Source organism: Myotis nattereri (genome assembly GCF_964212035.1).
Source record: "Myotis nattereri genome assembly, chromosome: 16".
Classification (NCBI taxonomy): Eukaryota; Metazoa; Chordata; class Mammalia; order Chiroptera; family Vespertilionidae; genus Myotis; species Myotis nattereri.
This window is the reverse complement of record NC_138091.1, coordinates 53,479,579-53,493,471: the sequence shown is the minus strand read 5'-3', so window position 1 is coordinate 53,493,471 and position 13,893 is coordinate 53,479,579. Positions and strand designations below refer to the sequence as shown.

General features: G+C 59.0%; 1 protein-coding gene across 1 annotated transcript in view; it reads right to left on the bottom strand.

Moving 5' to 3' along the window:
• The window catches only part of MYO15B (myosin XVB), a gene marked incomplete at its 5' end in the record, with an annotated part of 31,318 nt that overhangs the window by 9,428 nt on the left and 7,997 nt on the right, over positions 1–13,893 (bottom strand). The window contains 23 exons of the mRNA XM_081108988.1: positions 23–115; positions 255–360; positions 556–723; positions 820–929; positions 1,076–1,174; positions 1,337–1,421; positions 1,547–1,623; positions 1,726–1,826; positions 2,066–2,227; positions 2,648–2,720; positions 2,901–3,079; positions 3,184–3,419; positions 3,518–3,613; positions 5,059–5,189; positions 5,398–5,542; positions 6,411–6,504; positions 8,408–8,571; positions 8,764–8,881; positions 9,793–9,917; positions 10,092–10,137; positions 10,221–10,336; positions 10,555–10,632; positions 13,274–13,399. Coding sequence (XP_080965114.1) covers positions 23–115; positions 255–360; positions 556–723; positions 820–929; positions 1,076–1,174; positions 1,337–1,421; positions 1,547–1,623; positions 1,726–1,826; positions 2,066–2,227; positions 2,648–2,720; positions 2,901–3,079; positions 3,184–3,419; positions 3,518–3,613; positions 5,059–5,189; positions 5,398–5,542; positions 6,411–6,504; positions 8,408–8,571; positions 8,764–8,881; positions 9,793–9,917; positions 10,092–10,137; positions 10,221–10,336; positions 10,555–10,632; positions 13,274–13,399 — 2,728 coding nt within the window. The remainder of the gene's footprint in view (positions 1–22; positions 116–254; positions 361–555; positions 724–819; positions 930–1,075; positions 1,175–1,336; positions 1,422–1,546; positions 1,624–1,725; positions 1,827–2,065; positions 2,228–2,647; positions 2,721–2,900; positions 3,080–3,183; positions 3,420–3,517; positions 3,614–5,058; positions 5,190–5,397; positions 5,543–6,410; positions 6,505–8,407; positions 8,572–8,763; positions 8,882–9,792; positions 9,918–10,091; positions 10,138–10,220; positions 10,337–10,554; positions 10,633–13,273; positions 13,400–13,893) is intronic.

Here is a 13,893-nt window from a genome sequence, read left to right as displayed (position 1 = left end):
CTGCCCCCCATCTCCCTGCCACCTGCACTGGGTTCCTCCTCTTCCTGCTCCTCCCCTCGGGGGATCTGCACCTTGGCCGGAGGCTTCACCATCTTCATCTTGATCTGCTGCTGCCCTGTAAGTGCCCAGATGGCCCTGTCACCCTCCACCTGGCCAGCCCATCCGTGCCCCTGGGCCGGCCACATCAGACTCAGGGGATAGAGTGCACCCGCTGTCCCCTGGCCAGGCTGGGCCTGCCACCCAAGTCCCCTCACCCATCTTCTGGAAATAGTTCCGTTTCTGCTGGAAGCTCCTCAGCCTCTCCTCCTCGTCCTGTGAGGTCTCCTGTGGGGTCTCCTGGGGGGTCTCCTGGGGGGTCTCCTGGCAGGAAGGGGAAGTGAGGGAACAGCACTGCCAGCCAAGCTGCCCCTCTCACAGTGAACCCCTCAAATCCTGGGACTGGGGCCCGACGGCATCTTTTCTGCATCTTCCCACGCCCCTGCCCTGTCTTTCATCCCTGCAGCCCTGGAGCCGGCTGCCCCATCCGGGATGGCCTCTGCGGTCTCCACTCCTCACCCTCAGGCAGACACCCACCGGCTCCGGCTCCGGCTCCGGCTCCTCCCGGGGGGCCGGGGGCTTCTTGGGCTTCGGGGCAATGGCTGACGTGGCCTGGGCCTGGCGCTGGCGCTGCTGAGTCTGCTGCTCTAGGGTCAGGGACATGGCCTGGGCGGTCATCTGCTGGGCCTGAGGGGGAGGAGCGGTGGGCCAGGTTAGAGCTGGCCTGGCCCTGCCCACAGGCCTGGCCCTGCCAGGCCACCCGGGGGCCCTGCCCACCCTCACCAGGAGCAGCGCCTGCTGATTGATGAAGTTCTGCTGCTGGGCTGCCAGCTGCCTGGCGTCCACGCTGGGGAGCAGGGGCTGTGGCTGCGGCTGTGGTGGCACCATCATGGCTGCAGGGTGGCAGATGGGCGGGGCAGGTGAGCACTGGGGCCAAGATGGAAACCCTTTGCCCGCTGTGCCCTCTGAGCCTCTGGCAAGACCCTCCCTCCTCCAGTCCCTACCTGAGAAGGGACCCGGTGTCCCAGCCCAGCCTTACCTGGCATGGCAGGGACTGTGCCCATTGCTGGCATCATGGGCATGGGTGCAGGCATCATAGCTGGCTGGTATCCAGGCATCTGCATCATCCCTGGGTACACTGAGGGGACAGGGCCCTCCCAGGTTGGTCCCTAGCTGGGCCCATGGCCCACTCCTTCCAGCTCCAGGCAACGCGTTCAGGCTCAGGGTGCCGGCTGGGGCTTTAACCCCAGATCCATGGTCCTAGGCCATGCGCGCCTGTGCTGCTCCACGCCCCACTCACCCGTAGGGTAGCTTCCTTGCTGCATGGGCCCGATGCCGCCCCCTCCCTTCATGCGGCTGCTCAGAGCCCTGGCTTGCTCCAGATCCTGAAGGGACAAAGGTCACAGGTCATAAGGTCAGAGCTAGAGCCCTGGGAGAGATGGGAGGGGCAGCAGAGGCCCCAGTGGGGTAGGGGCAGGGGTGGGGTGGGGTATGTGTGCAGGACACTCACGCTGAGGCCTGGGGAGAGGACTGGCTCGAAGATGTGGTCCAGGTAGCTATCCAGGTTCCCTGAGGCCCGGGGTTCCCCTGTGGAGCCAGAGGAGGGGCAGTGTCACCGCCTGGGGCGTGGGCTCCCTACACCCCCATTCCCATCTCTACCAGCCTCAGTGTGCCCACTCCCAGCCTTACCTGTGTGGCCCCTGCCAGGGAGTGTCGGGGCTGGGCCTGGAGGGGGACCTGGGTACAGTGAGGGGGCCTGGACGCCGGGGGCAGGGGGGATGTCCTCGGCTCTGCGGGAGATAGTGGGCCCAACTGAGCGGGCACCTGGCTAGGGCAGTGCCGGGCTGAGGCCAGGTGTAGAAGCTGCTGAGGGGGGTGTCCCAATGGAGGGGGAAGAGGCTTGCAGGGGTCGGAGGCAGGGAGACTGGGTCAGTGGCAGCCCCTGTAACCACCAGGTGTGATACAGTGGCTGTGGGGTCAGGGTAGGGACAGGAGCAGGCGGGGACAGGGGTGCTGGGGCGGCACCTACAAGCTTCGGGGGGCAATGGGGTAGCTGTGGGGATCCGCAGGGTCCCCCAGGTCCTCGGTCTGGCCGATCAGGTCCAGCACGAAGTCACAGCCAGCCAAGTCCTCCCAGGAGTCCCCGGAGTGCAGTGACACGGACCAGCCACGGGGGGGCCCCTCCAGGCCTCTGGATGGGACAGAGGTGTGCATTAGGGGTGTGGTCAGCCGGGCAGGTGACCATCCCGGAAGGGCCAGGGCCTGAGGGGGGCCAAGGGTGAGGGCTGCGGAGGGGACAGGACCCTGGGTGAAGGCTCCAGATTGCACGGACAGGTTGCAACTCACAACCCTTCCACTTACTCGTCGGCTCTGACGCACACGTGTACTCATTCACCTATTTAATTGGAACCCGGCCCGTAGGTGTCATCTCCACTCCTGTCGCCTATCTCGTCTGGACCCTGCCCACTTGCCCCGCCCCTTCCCCCCCTTGCGGGGCACAGGCTTTGGCCCTGGGCTGGGGCAGCTGCAGGAGGTGCTTGGTGGGAGAGTGGGCTGGGAGGACGGGACCACGTTCAGTGCTGGCTGCACCCTCCATCCCAGGCCCCCGCACCTGCTCTGCAGAATCCACCCGGCAAACTGCTCCCCTGTAGTCCAGGACTCCACCTCTGCCGAGAAGCACTCGTCTGCGGGCCGGGGTGGGGACCGAGAGTGAGAGACGGCGGCCTTCGCCCCGGCGGGAAGGGGCTGCTGTCCCCAAGGGGGCCCAAAAGCAGGACAGGAAGGAGAGCAGGATGTTGGGGTGAAGCAGGGAGGGGGTCCAGGGAGCATGAGGGGCAGGCTGGCTCCACTGTAGGCGGCATCACCATTGAGCGTGAAGACGTCCAGCACCATGCGTCCTCGGCGCCGTCCGGCCGTCCACTCGAGCTGAGTGGGGGGGTGGGCACGTGTGGTCTCAGGGGCCAGCCGTGTCTGCTCCAGGGCCACCAGCAGCTTGTGCTGGCACAGCGCTGCCATGCCGCTGGGGGCGTGGTCTGACACAAACCTGTGGGGACAGCCCTAGGCTGTGGGGGTGGGGCGGCCGCTGACCCCCCACCGGCCTCCACCTGAGCCCCCTGGTCCTGGGACTCCACGTGCCAGGCCTCTTACTTGAGCAGCGGCTTCTGCAGGGCGGGCGCCGGGGGGAAGGCGCTGAGCAGGATGGCCATGAGGGCCCAGCCGCGCTGGCTCTGCTGCTCGTTGGGGTTGTGCCACAGCTGGGCCACGAGCTGGCTGAAGAGCTCGTCTCGCAGTCCCGGCCGGCGCTGCCCCTGCCTCACCAGGTAGGTGCCCATGGTCTGCTCCTGCCAGGACGGCAGGGACTCCTCCCCCAGGAGCCGCAGCATCTGCGGGGCCAGGCGAGGGCAGGGCATGTGGGGCTCCGTGGTCCCAGCCCGCACGGAGGAGCAGGCCTGCCCTGTCCCCTCCCTGGTGTGTCACTCACCACCTTGTTGATATCCAGGGCGTGCTGAGGGTTCTCGCCGTCCAGCCGGGTCAGCGGCTTGTCCAGCAGCTGCCCAGGAGCGGGCAGAGATGGCTCCTGCAAGGAAGGAGGGCGACCCAGCGCCTGAGCAGCTGGCCTTGCTGACCTGCTGGAGACGGCGCGGGGAGCCCAGGGAGCAGCGCTCTGGGGGAGGGAGGAGGAAGGACTGGCGTGGAAAACCCTCATTAAAATGCAGCTTAGAACACCAGTCAGAAAGGATATATGCACCCCTATGTTCATAGCAGCACAATTCACCATAGCTAAGATTTGGAAACAGCCCAAGTGCCCATCAGCAGATGAGTGGATTAGAAAACTGTGGTACATCTACACGATGGAATACTACGCTGTGGTAAAAAAGAAGGAACTCTTGCCTTTTGCAACAGCGTGGATGGAACTGGAGAGCATTATGCTAAGTGAAATAAGCCAGTCAGAGAAAGATAAACACCACATGATCTCACTCATTTGTGGATTATAGAGAACAACATAGACTGATGAACAGGGACAGACCCAAAGACAGAGAAACAGCGATCAGACTATCAATCCCCAGAGGGAAAGTAGGGGAGGGAGGGGGTAAGGGGGAGAGATCAACCAAAGGACTTGTATGCATGCATGTAAGCCAAACCAATGGACATGGACAACAGGGGGATGAGAGCATGAGTGGGGCGGGGGGAGGTTGGGGGTTAATGGGGGGATGAGGACACATTTGTAATACCTTAACCAATAAAGAAATTAAAGATAAAAAAAATAATAAAATGCAGTTTAGCCTGGCCAATGTGGTTGAGCATCGACCTAAGAGCCGGGAGGTCATGGTCTGATTCCGATCAGGGCGCAGGCCTGGCTTGTGGGCTCGATCCCCAGGGTGGGGCGGGCAGGAGGCAGACCATCAGCGATTCCCTCTCATCATTGATGTTTCTCTCTCTCTCACACCCTCCCTTCCTCTCTGAAATCAATAAAAATATGTTTTTTAAATGAGGCTTAACTGCTTGTTCTGATTACAAAATTGATGCCCATGCACGCGGGAAACTCAGAAACCCTGGGAAAGGGTAAAGGATAAAGACCAGCCCTCGCATTCCACCGCCCGGCACGGCCAGTTGGTGTCTTGGCCTCTCTCTCGAGTCCTACTTCCTAGTTCTCGGCACAAACACAGCCATCCCCGCCCCCGCTGTTGTCTCTACACATTGAGATTCTGTTCTGTGCGCAGTTTTGAATCGCACCCTGCAGCCGGGACAGCGTCCCCGGCCGTCACACACGCTTTAACACACGGCGGCGGCGGCAGGGCCCGGCCCAGGTGTAACAGGCGTGGCTTCAGAGTGAACAACACGGGAGAGTGAGTCATTAGGTTCAATGAATATTTTCCGAGGAAGGCAGCTGTGTCCACAGGCCCAGGCTGGGAGAGGGAGGAGGCGGGGTGGGGACAGGAATAGACAGCCGCTGCCTGGTAGGGGCTACCACCCGGGACCTGTGGGCTCCGGCCAGCGAGAGCTGCGGCCTGGGGGGCCCACCTGGAAGCCGGTGGAGATGAAGGTGGAGAAGGGGAACTGGTCGATGTCCGGCGGCAGGGTCAGGCTGGGCCGAGCAGGAACCTCCGGGGGCTTGGTCTCAGTGATGCTCTGGGCCAGCGTGTGCTGACGGCCTGGGGTCAGAGGTGCCCAGGTCAGGCGCCCGGCTCTGGTGCCGCCGCCAGCCCTCACCATCACCCCGGCCCCGTGCAGAGGGAGCTGGACCAGGAGCTCCGGGGGCCGGGAGCCGCAGAGGGAGGGACCACAGGGACGGACCCTCTCACACAACTGAGGGGCTGGGAGGGGTCATGGGAAGAGGGACGCCCATCAAGCAGGACTCACCTTCCTCTTCCCTCAGCAGCACGGCCAGCTCGGCCGGGATCTCCAGGCGCGCCAGCTCCTGCCGGAGGGGCATTGACCCGTGTGGGGAAGGGCCGGGCACCCGGGGTCCGTCCTTCCCCAGGTCTATGACCTCCCTCCGAAGACCCTGGGCGCACACACAGGGCCAGGGGCCCTCAGAGGAACAGCGAGGGCACCCAGGCCTCTTTTCAGGGGCACGACACATGCCCCTGAGGGACAGGACCCACACAGCCACATGCGCCCTCAGCCGTGCCAGCTTCATCAGGTCCATAGCCCAGCAACACCCTCCAGCTTCCACCACCTACCATGCTTGGCCCGCTCTCGGAGGACCCGCCGCCGTGCCAGCCACACCAGTGCCCAAGCTGTCAGGGGAGATGCAGGTGGAGCCGATGTCCCGAGAGGAGCCACCTGGAGCCTCCCAGCAGCCCCTCCCCAGCGAGGCCGTTCAGCCGCCTCGCCTGCCCCGGGAGGCCCCGACACAGACAGAGGAGCAAGCACAGACCCAGAGGGGCCAGCTGCCTGCGCCCAGTCCCCGGAGCCCTCACCAGCCTCAGTGGGCGGCCCTGCCCGGCTGTCAGGGCAGTGAGGAGAGGGTAGGAGGGCAGGGAGACAGGAAGGAATGGTCTCAGGGGGGAAAGTCCAGCCAGGGAGGGGCCAGGGAGGGCGCAGTACGTGGGTACTGACCTTTGAGCTGCTTTATGGCCTCAACTACGAGTCATCAGACGAGAGAGGGGAGCAGGTGGGCCCCAGGAGGGCTGGAGGGGATCGGAAGACACTTTGGGCAGGGAGGGGACAGGGGCCTGGGGCAGGGACAGGGATGAAGGACGGCAAATGGCTTCCCGAGGCCCCAGCCTACCCTGGCCAGGCAGACAGAAGTGGGAGGAGCCCAGCCAGCAATGGCCTGAGGCCTGGGCCTTGTGAGGGTGGGCACTGTCGGACTCCACCAGCAAGATGCCTGGCTTCTACCTGAGCTGCCAGTGCCGCAGCCGCCTCACCTGCAGTCTCTGCCTCCTCCGGAGCAGGGGCCGGGCCGCCAGCAGCACCGTGTTCAGCTGTCCCAGGGCCGCCCGGCGCCGGAGGTACCGCTTCCTGGAGGCCGGGAAAGGGGTGGGGAGCCCAAGCTTACACCCAGTGCCTGAATCCTTCACGCCAAGACAAGAATGTAAGAACTGACCAGTGTTGCTCAGTGGTTGAGCATCGACCTCTGAACCAAGAGGTCACAGATCGATTCCCAGTCAGGGCACAGGCTCGGGTTGCAGGCTCGAGATCCCCAGTGTAGGGCGTGCAAGAGGCAGCCAATCAATGATTCTTTCTCATCATAGATGTTTCTATCTCTCTCTCTTTCCCTCTCCCTTCCTCTCTGAAATCAATAAAAAATATATATATATAAAAAATAATTCCCCAAACTCAACAACAAAAAGACAAATAACCCAATTAAAAAGCAGGCAGAGGACTTAAGTACACATTTGTCCAAAGAAGATACACAAATGGCCAACAAGCACATGAAAAGAGCTCAACATCATTAGTCTCAGGGAAATGCAAACCAAAACCACAGTGAGAGGCCAGTTCACACCCCCTGGGAGGGCTGCAATTATTATTATTTTTAAAGGAAAATAAGTATTGGCAAGTAGGGAAACTGGAACCCTCTTATACCGCTGGTGGGAACATAAGGTAAGGCAGCCACTCTGTAAGAACAGTTTGGCGGCTCCTCACAAAGCTAAGCATGGAGTTACCACGTGACACAGCAATTCCACTCCTCAGACGGACCCAAAGGACTTGGAAGCAGAGACTTGAACACACACTTGCACGCTCATGTTCACTGAAGCATCATCCACAGCAGCCAAAAGGTGGGAACCACCCGAATGAGCCCCAAGGATGCGTGGACAAACGCGATGTGGTCCGTCCACACGAGGGAACGTTGCTCAGCCGTAAAGAAGAAACGAAGTCCTGATCCATGTGACGATGCGGATGAACCTGCGAGCGTCACGCTTAGTGCAATAAGCCAGACAGAGAAGATAGCTGTAGGGGCTGACTTTGACGAAGGGTCTAGAACAGGCAGTTCATAGATGCAGAAGTAGGCGGGCGGTGACCAGGGCTGGAGGCCAGGGAGAGGGGGAGCTATTGCTGAGTGGGTAGTTTCTGTTGGGGATGGAAACGTCCTGGAAATAGGTAGTGGTGACGGGTGCCCCCTCTCCGCAGGCTCCCTGGAGTCCCCGCCCTCAGCTGTCCTCAGCGCTTCAGCAATCACCTTTGGGGTGACCGGCGCTGGTTTTACCCTCTGCCTCTGACCCCCCAGCTAGCCTGGGAGGCACCTTCCCGGCCTTCACCTCTGTGCTGCCAGCATCCGGCTGGGTGGATGGAGAAGGTCCATCAAGAGCTGTTGGATGGAGGAGCGCTGGGAGTTTATTAGGTGAGAAGGGGGAGGGAGAAGCGTAGGGCTAGGAAACCCAGAGCCTGGAGTGTGAAAGTCTGGCCTAAGTCAGACTCGTGCCTTTATTTGTTTATTTGTTTGTTTATTTGTTTATTATTTTGAGAGAGAGTGGAAGGGAGGGGGAGAGACAGAGAGAGAGAAACATGGATGTGAGAGAGACAGGATTGGGTGCCTCCCGCACCCCGACCAGGGCCGGGGATTGAGCCTGCAACTGAGGTACGTGCCCTTGACCGGAATTGAACCCATGACTCTTCTAGGCACTGAGCCAAACCAGCGAGGGCCGACTCATGCTTTTAAAAGGTCATTCTTGCTGCACAGTGACGAACAGACTAGAAAACAGGACACTCAAGGAGTCAAGACTGCAGGCTGGGCGGCCTGGACGGATCGTGAGTGTCCTGTGACTGGGGTCTTCAAGCAGAGATTATGGCTATGGGCGGGGATGCTGTAAGGAGAGTCCAGTGCTGCTGGGATGGGGCACTGGGCAGGCCTTGAGGCCTTATGTCTCCCCAACCTGCCCCACCACCTTGAAAAGGCCCAGGGGCCCGCCCCACCCCTGCAGACCTGGCCTGGAGCCCCCGCACACGAGCCTGCATCCGCGGCAGGAGGCGGAGGCGCTGGCGGGAGATGCAGGCCCGCAGCCCACGGTGCAGGATGAGCAGGGCCTGGGCGCGCCGCTGGGCCCAGTGCTGCTCCAGCTGCTGCCAGCCCGGCTCCTGCAGCAGGACCTGGGGGCAGAGGTGTGGGCTGGAGCAGGCCAGCGTGGGTGCCTCCTCCCTTCCAGCCCGGGGTGCCCAGGACACCTGCCACCCAGCCCCAGCCCATCTCCCGACCACCCAGAAGGACCACCAAACCCTGGGTTTGTCCCCAAATCCTCCTCCCCCTTCTAGCCAGGCCTGCCCCTTGGCACACACCCCCACCTGGGTGGTTCCAAGGTGACAGAGGGGCGACTCAGGCCCCAACACCTGGCTCAGGATGGCGCCACACCTCTCCCGGTCAGAGGGCTCTCTCTGCTCCCCGGTCCCCAGGGTCCGGAACCTGCCGGGAGGACAGAGCCAAGGCTGGAGCAAGCACAGCATAAACCTCCCGCCACAGCTGTTGGGCACCCGAGCCTCCAGGTGTCCATTCAGTCGCTAAGTCATTCGACAATGATTGGGAAAGCACCTACTATGTGCTAGGCACCTAGGAGCGTTTTGCTGAATGGAGGAGGGGCAGTGACCTCCCGGAGGCATGGAGGGGAGGATGGACAGTGAATAGTGAAAGGAGAGAGAGATGGAGGGAGAGAAGAACGAAAGAGGAAGGGTCGGATGCCAGGCCCGAGGTTCCTGGGAAGGCGGTCACCTCCACCGGGAAGGAACCCCAGGAGTGTGGGGCGCGGCTACAGCGTTTGGCCAGGCTCAAGCCTCGGACTAATGAAAGGACAGGGTCCTCTCATGGCCACGTGCAAGTCCCAGCTGGAGGGCAGGGCCCCCCCAGCACAATTATAGCCAGCGGCTGTGGTTGTGAGCTTGAACCTATGGTCCAAACACGTGGCCCCGCGTGCCTTGTGCTAGAGTTCAGGTGCATGTAGTTGAGTAGGGTTGGAGCTCACGAGATTGCTGTAAACAACGTGATCACGCCCCTACTTTGCCTCGTGGGCGCGGGCGCTGTCTCCTCATCAGGGAGCAGCATCCCACCACCGAGACCCAGCTTTCATTCTCTGGTCTGTCTTTTCTCAATCCTTTCACCGCCCCCCCTCCCCACTCAGGATCACCTTTGACCATAACAAGTGGCGCCCGAGCAGGCCCTTTGGCCGTAACAAATGGTGCCCGACCAGGGACTGAGTTCTGGGACCAGGGCCTGAGTTCGGGCTCCCCACACAGGAGGACCAGTCACTCTGGGGGGCCTTTCTCGTGTGTCCTATCCCTGAAGTGCATGGGCCCCTGGTTGCCGCCATCCTGGAGCCCCACCTGGCCAGGAAGGTCTGGAAGGGCAGGCGCACAGGGAAGTGGGCACTGCGGGCATAAACGGCCTCCAGGACGCCTGCCTGGCGCAGCTGCTCGGCCACGTGTCCCACATCAAAGAGGCTGGGAAGCTGTGGCCGTGGGACAGAGCCAGTAAGAGGTGGAGTCAGGGGCTTCAGCTTCGGGAAATGCAGGGCAGGGCACATGGAGGGGGGGAGGGGAGGAGGGCAGGGCACATGGAGGGGGAGAGGGGAGGAGGGCAGGGCAGTGGGGAGGGCTCTGGGCCAGGTGCCAGGGGAGCTCACCTTCCCGGGGTTGGGGTTGAGGCACTGGATGAAGTAGATACGGCTCCTGATGGGTGGAGGGGGGTCACTGAGGTACAGATCAGGCTCCCATCCAACTCCCTGCCACTGGTTTGGGGGCACTGCTCTCACCTGCCCAGCCTGGCTAGGAGGTCCCCCAGGGACTGCTGGAATCGAGAGGCCAGGGTGGGCTTGCCTTGCCCTCCCCCGCCCTGGGGCTCTGCTTCCTGGAACAGGCTGCCCACCAGCTGTGGGGAGAGAGGAGGCTTGTCCATAGCCCAGCCTGCCCCCACCCCGGGGGAGCCAGGGTGGACCAGCCCACAGCATCCAGACCCTGGCCAGCTCAGGCCGTGGCCCCAGGTGCCAGGGCCTTGAGGGCAAGCCCCTTGAGCAAGAGTGTCCGGGCAAGAAGGGCAGAATGAGGGGCAGAGTGCGGAGGCGCAGGGCCGGAGACTGGCAGGGGCACCTGGAGCTGGCTCTGGGCAAGCATTTCTACCACCGCAGGGTCAAGGTGGTCCCGGTTTCTGTTTAAAAATTTGTGAACCTGCAAAAGACAAGGTGGGGAAGGGGGGAAGCCAAGGTGTGGAGGCCGGTCCCTTTGCCGAATATCCTTCCTCTCCCCTCGGAGTTAAAGGCCGCCTTTGTCTCTTCAGGCGGCTGTGCTGGGAACACCGGAAACCCACACACAAAACAATAAAACCGGACTCTTATCTCACACCAGGCACAAAAGGTAACTCCAAACGGATGGATCAAAGGCCTAATGGAAGACCCGGAATGTAAAACGCTAAGAAAACAGGGAGAAAGCGTCTTGACACTGGGCTTGGCAATGACTTCCCGAACATAACACCAGAGGCACAGACACCAAAAGAAAAAAGGAGTTCAATTCGATTTCAGCACAATTAGAAACTTTTGTGCATCAAAAACTACTGTTTAGAGAGCAAAGAGGCAACCCCCAGAATGGGAGGAAATACTGCAGAGCAGGTAAGGGATTACTATCCAGAGCTCCTACAACTCAACAAGAAAAAGGCAACTCGATTCAAAAAACGGGCAAAGGCCTCGAGCGGACATTTCTCCGAAGCTGTGCCAACAGCCCGGGCGCGCATGGGAAGGCCCTCAACCTCACTCACTGGTCACTACGGAAACGCAAATAAGACCACAGTGAGATCCAGTGCCACACCCAGCAGGATGGCTATGACTGTTTTAAATGGAAAATAACACGTTTTGGCAAGGATGGAGGGAAACCGGACCCTCCTCCACACTGGTGGGAGCATAAAACGGCGCAGCGGCTGAGGAAAAACCATTTGGCGGCTCCTCAAACATCTACACAGAGAACATCCCTAAGATCCAGCCGTTCTAATTCTAGGTAGAGACCGAACAGATACTTGCACACCTTGTTCACAGAGGCATTCGTCACCACAGCCTAAACGGTAGAAGCAACTCAAGTGTCCACACTCAGATGAAAGGTAGACAAAGGGCTGTCTGTGCACACAATGCAATCTCATTCCGCCATAGAAGGAAGGTGACCGACACATGCTGCAATGTGGATGAGCCCTGGAAACATGCTTAGTGTGATAAGTGAGACACGAAAGGGGTGTGTGTGTGTGTGTGTTGATTCCATTTGTATGAGATACCTAGTATAGGCAACTTTATAGACAAAGTCTGATTAGCAGGGGCTGGGGGGACGGGGATGGGGAGTTAGTGTGTTTAATGGGTACAGAGTTTCTGTTTGGGACGATGAAAAGCTTCTGGAGCCCAACCAGGGTGGCTCAGTGGTTGAGCGCTGACCTATGAACCAGGAGGTCATGGTTTAATTCCTGCTCAGGGCACGTGCCCGGGTTTTGGGCTCAATCCCCAGCGTGGGGCAGCTGATCAATGATCTCTCATCATTGATGTTTCTCTCTCTCTCTCCCTTCCTCTCTGAAATTAAAAAAAAAAAACATTCTGGAAGTGGACAATGGTGATGGCTGCACAATAATGTGAATGTACTTAAAGCCACTGAATCATACCCTTAAAAATGGTTAAGGTGGTAAAATGTATGTAATGTATAGTTTACGACATTTTTAAGGCCACCTTGGTCATGTGCCGGCCCCTTTCTACACCCTGGGGTCTGTTTGGGGCTCTGAATTCTGTCCCATGGGTGGCTCTGTTTCTTGTGAGCACCACACTCTTTTAATTACTGGAGCGTGGAAATACGTTTTAATATCTGTTAGAACAAATTCCTCCATAACCTTTTGCTTTTCAATATTTTCTTGGCTATTCTCATGCATTTCTTTTCCAGATGATACTTTAGAATAATTTCATCAAAACCCATTCCTCCTCCTCCCAAGGGGGTATTGTCTGGAATTGCACTACTTTTATCGATCAAATGGGAAAGAATGGACAATATTAAGGCTCCCCAAAATGAACATGGTCTGTCCCTCCATTTATATATATTTTTTATTCTTTTTTTTGTCCCTCCATGTTTTATTTATTTTTTATTCTAGAGAGGAAGGGAGAGAGAGAGAGAGAAACATCAATGATGAGAGAGAATCATTGATTGGCTGCCTTTTACATGCCCCCTACAACCAGCCTGCAACCAGCTTGTGCCCTGACTGGGAATCGAACCATGGCCTCCGGGTTCATAGGTTGACATTCAACTACTGAGCCACACCAGCCAAGCTGTCCCTCCATTTTTTTTTAATTTTTTTTTATTGATTTTTTACAGAGAGGAAGGGAGAGGGATAGAGAGTTAGAAACATCAATGAGAGAGAAACATCGATCAGCTGCCTCCTGCACACCCCCTACTGGGGATGTGCCCACAGCCAAGGTACATGCTCTTGACCGGAATCGAACCTGGGACCCTTGAGTCTGCAGGCTGACGCTCTATCCACTGAGCCAAACTGGTTAGGGCTGTACCTCCATTTTTAAATCTTTTGTGACTTCAATAGAGTTTTATATTTTCTTTATTCAATCGCCACGTGTCTCTCTCTGATGTGGCTGTTTTGGAGCTATAGTTGACATGCTCCTTTTGTTTCTTGTCCGGGTTAGCTCTGGGGTAGTTTGTGTTTTTTCTTCTACAACAAAGACGGCCAAGCCTTGGAAGGGGCCTCCCCTCCCCCACTCCTGTCACCTGTCTGTCAGGTGGCTCAGCTCGGAAAGGAAACACCAGGGACCCAGTGCCCTCCCTGATCCCCCCACCCCCATACCTGGTAGGTGACGGTCCCTGCGTAGTGTCGCACGGTGAAGATAGGAAGGGGCAGCTGGGGCTTGGCGTAGCATGGGTGATCACCATGGTGATAGTGGCACTTCTGCAGGAAGGTGTGGTCGGTGGCCTGACGAGAGAGATGGCTCCCTCAGGCCCGGCTTCCCTGCCCCGTGCCCAGGTGCCACAGTGAACCGAGGTGGCCACGCTGCGAATCTGAGCCCCTGCGAAGGGCGCCTCTCTTGCTCCCAGGGACTGTTTGGACAACAAAGTGCTGTTTGAGAGACACAGCTCCTCACACACGGAAACCGCCCCGTCAATAAACACCGATCACTTTAAAGGTGCGGGGACCTTAAGACAGGTGCAGGCCACGCCTGCGGGCACGCACAGCTGCAGGTGTTTCTACACCAGTCCTTTTTTTTTTTTTTTTTTTTTTTAATTGATTTCAGAGAGGAAAGGAGACGGAGAGAGAAACATTGATGTGAGAGAAAAATCCACTGGTTGCCTTCCCTACGCACCCTGACTGGGGACTGAATCTGCAACCTGGGTGTGTGCCCTGACTGGGGGTTGAACCCGTGACCTTTTGGTGTACAGAATGACGCTCCAACCGTGCCACACCGGCCA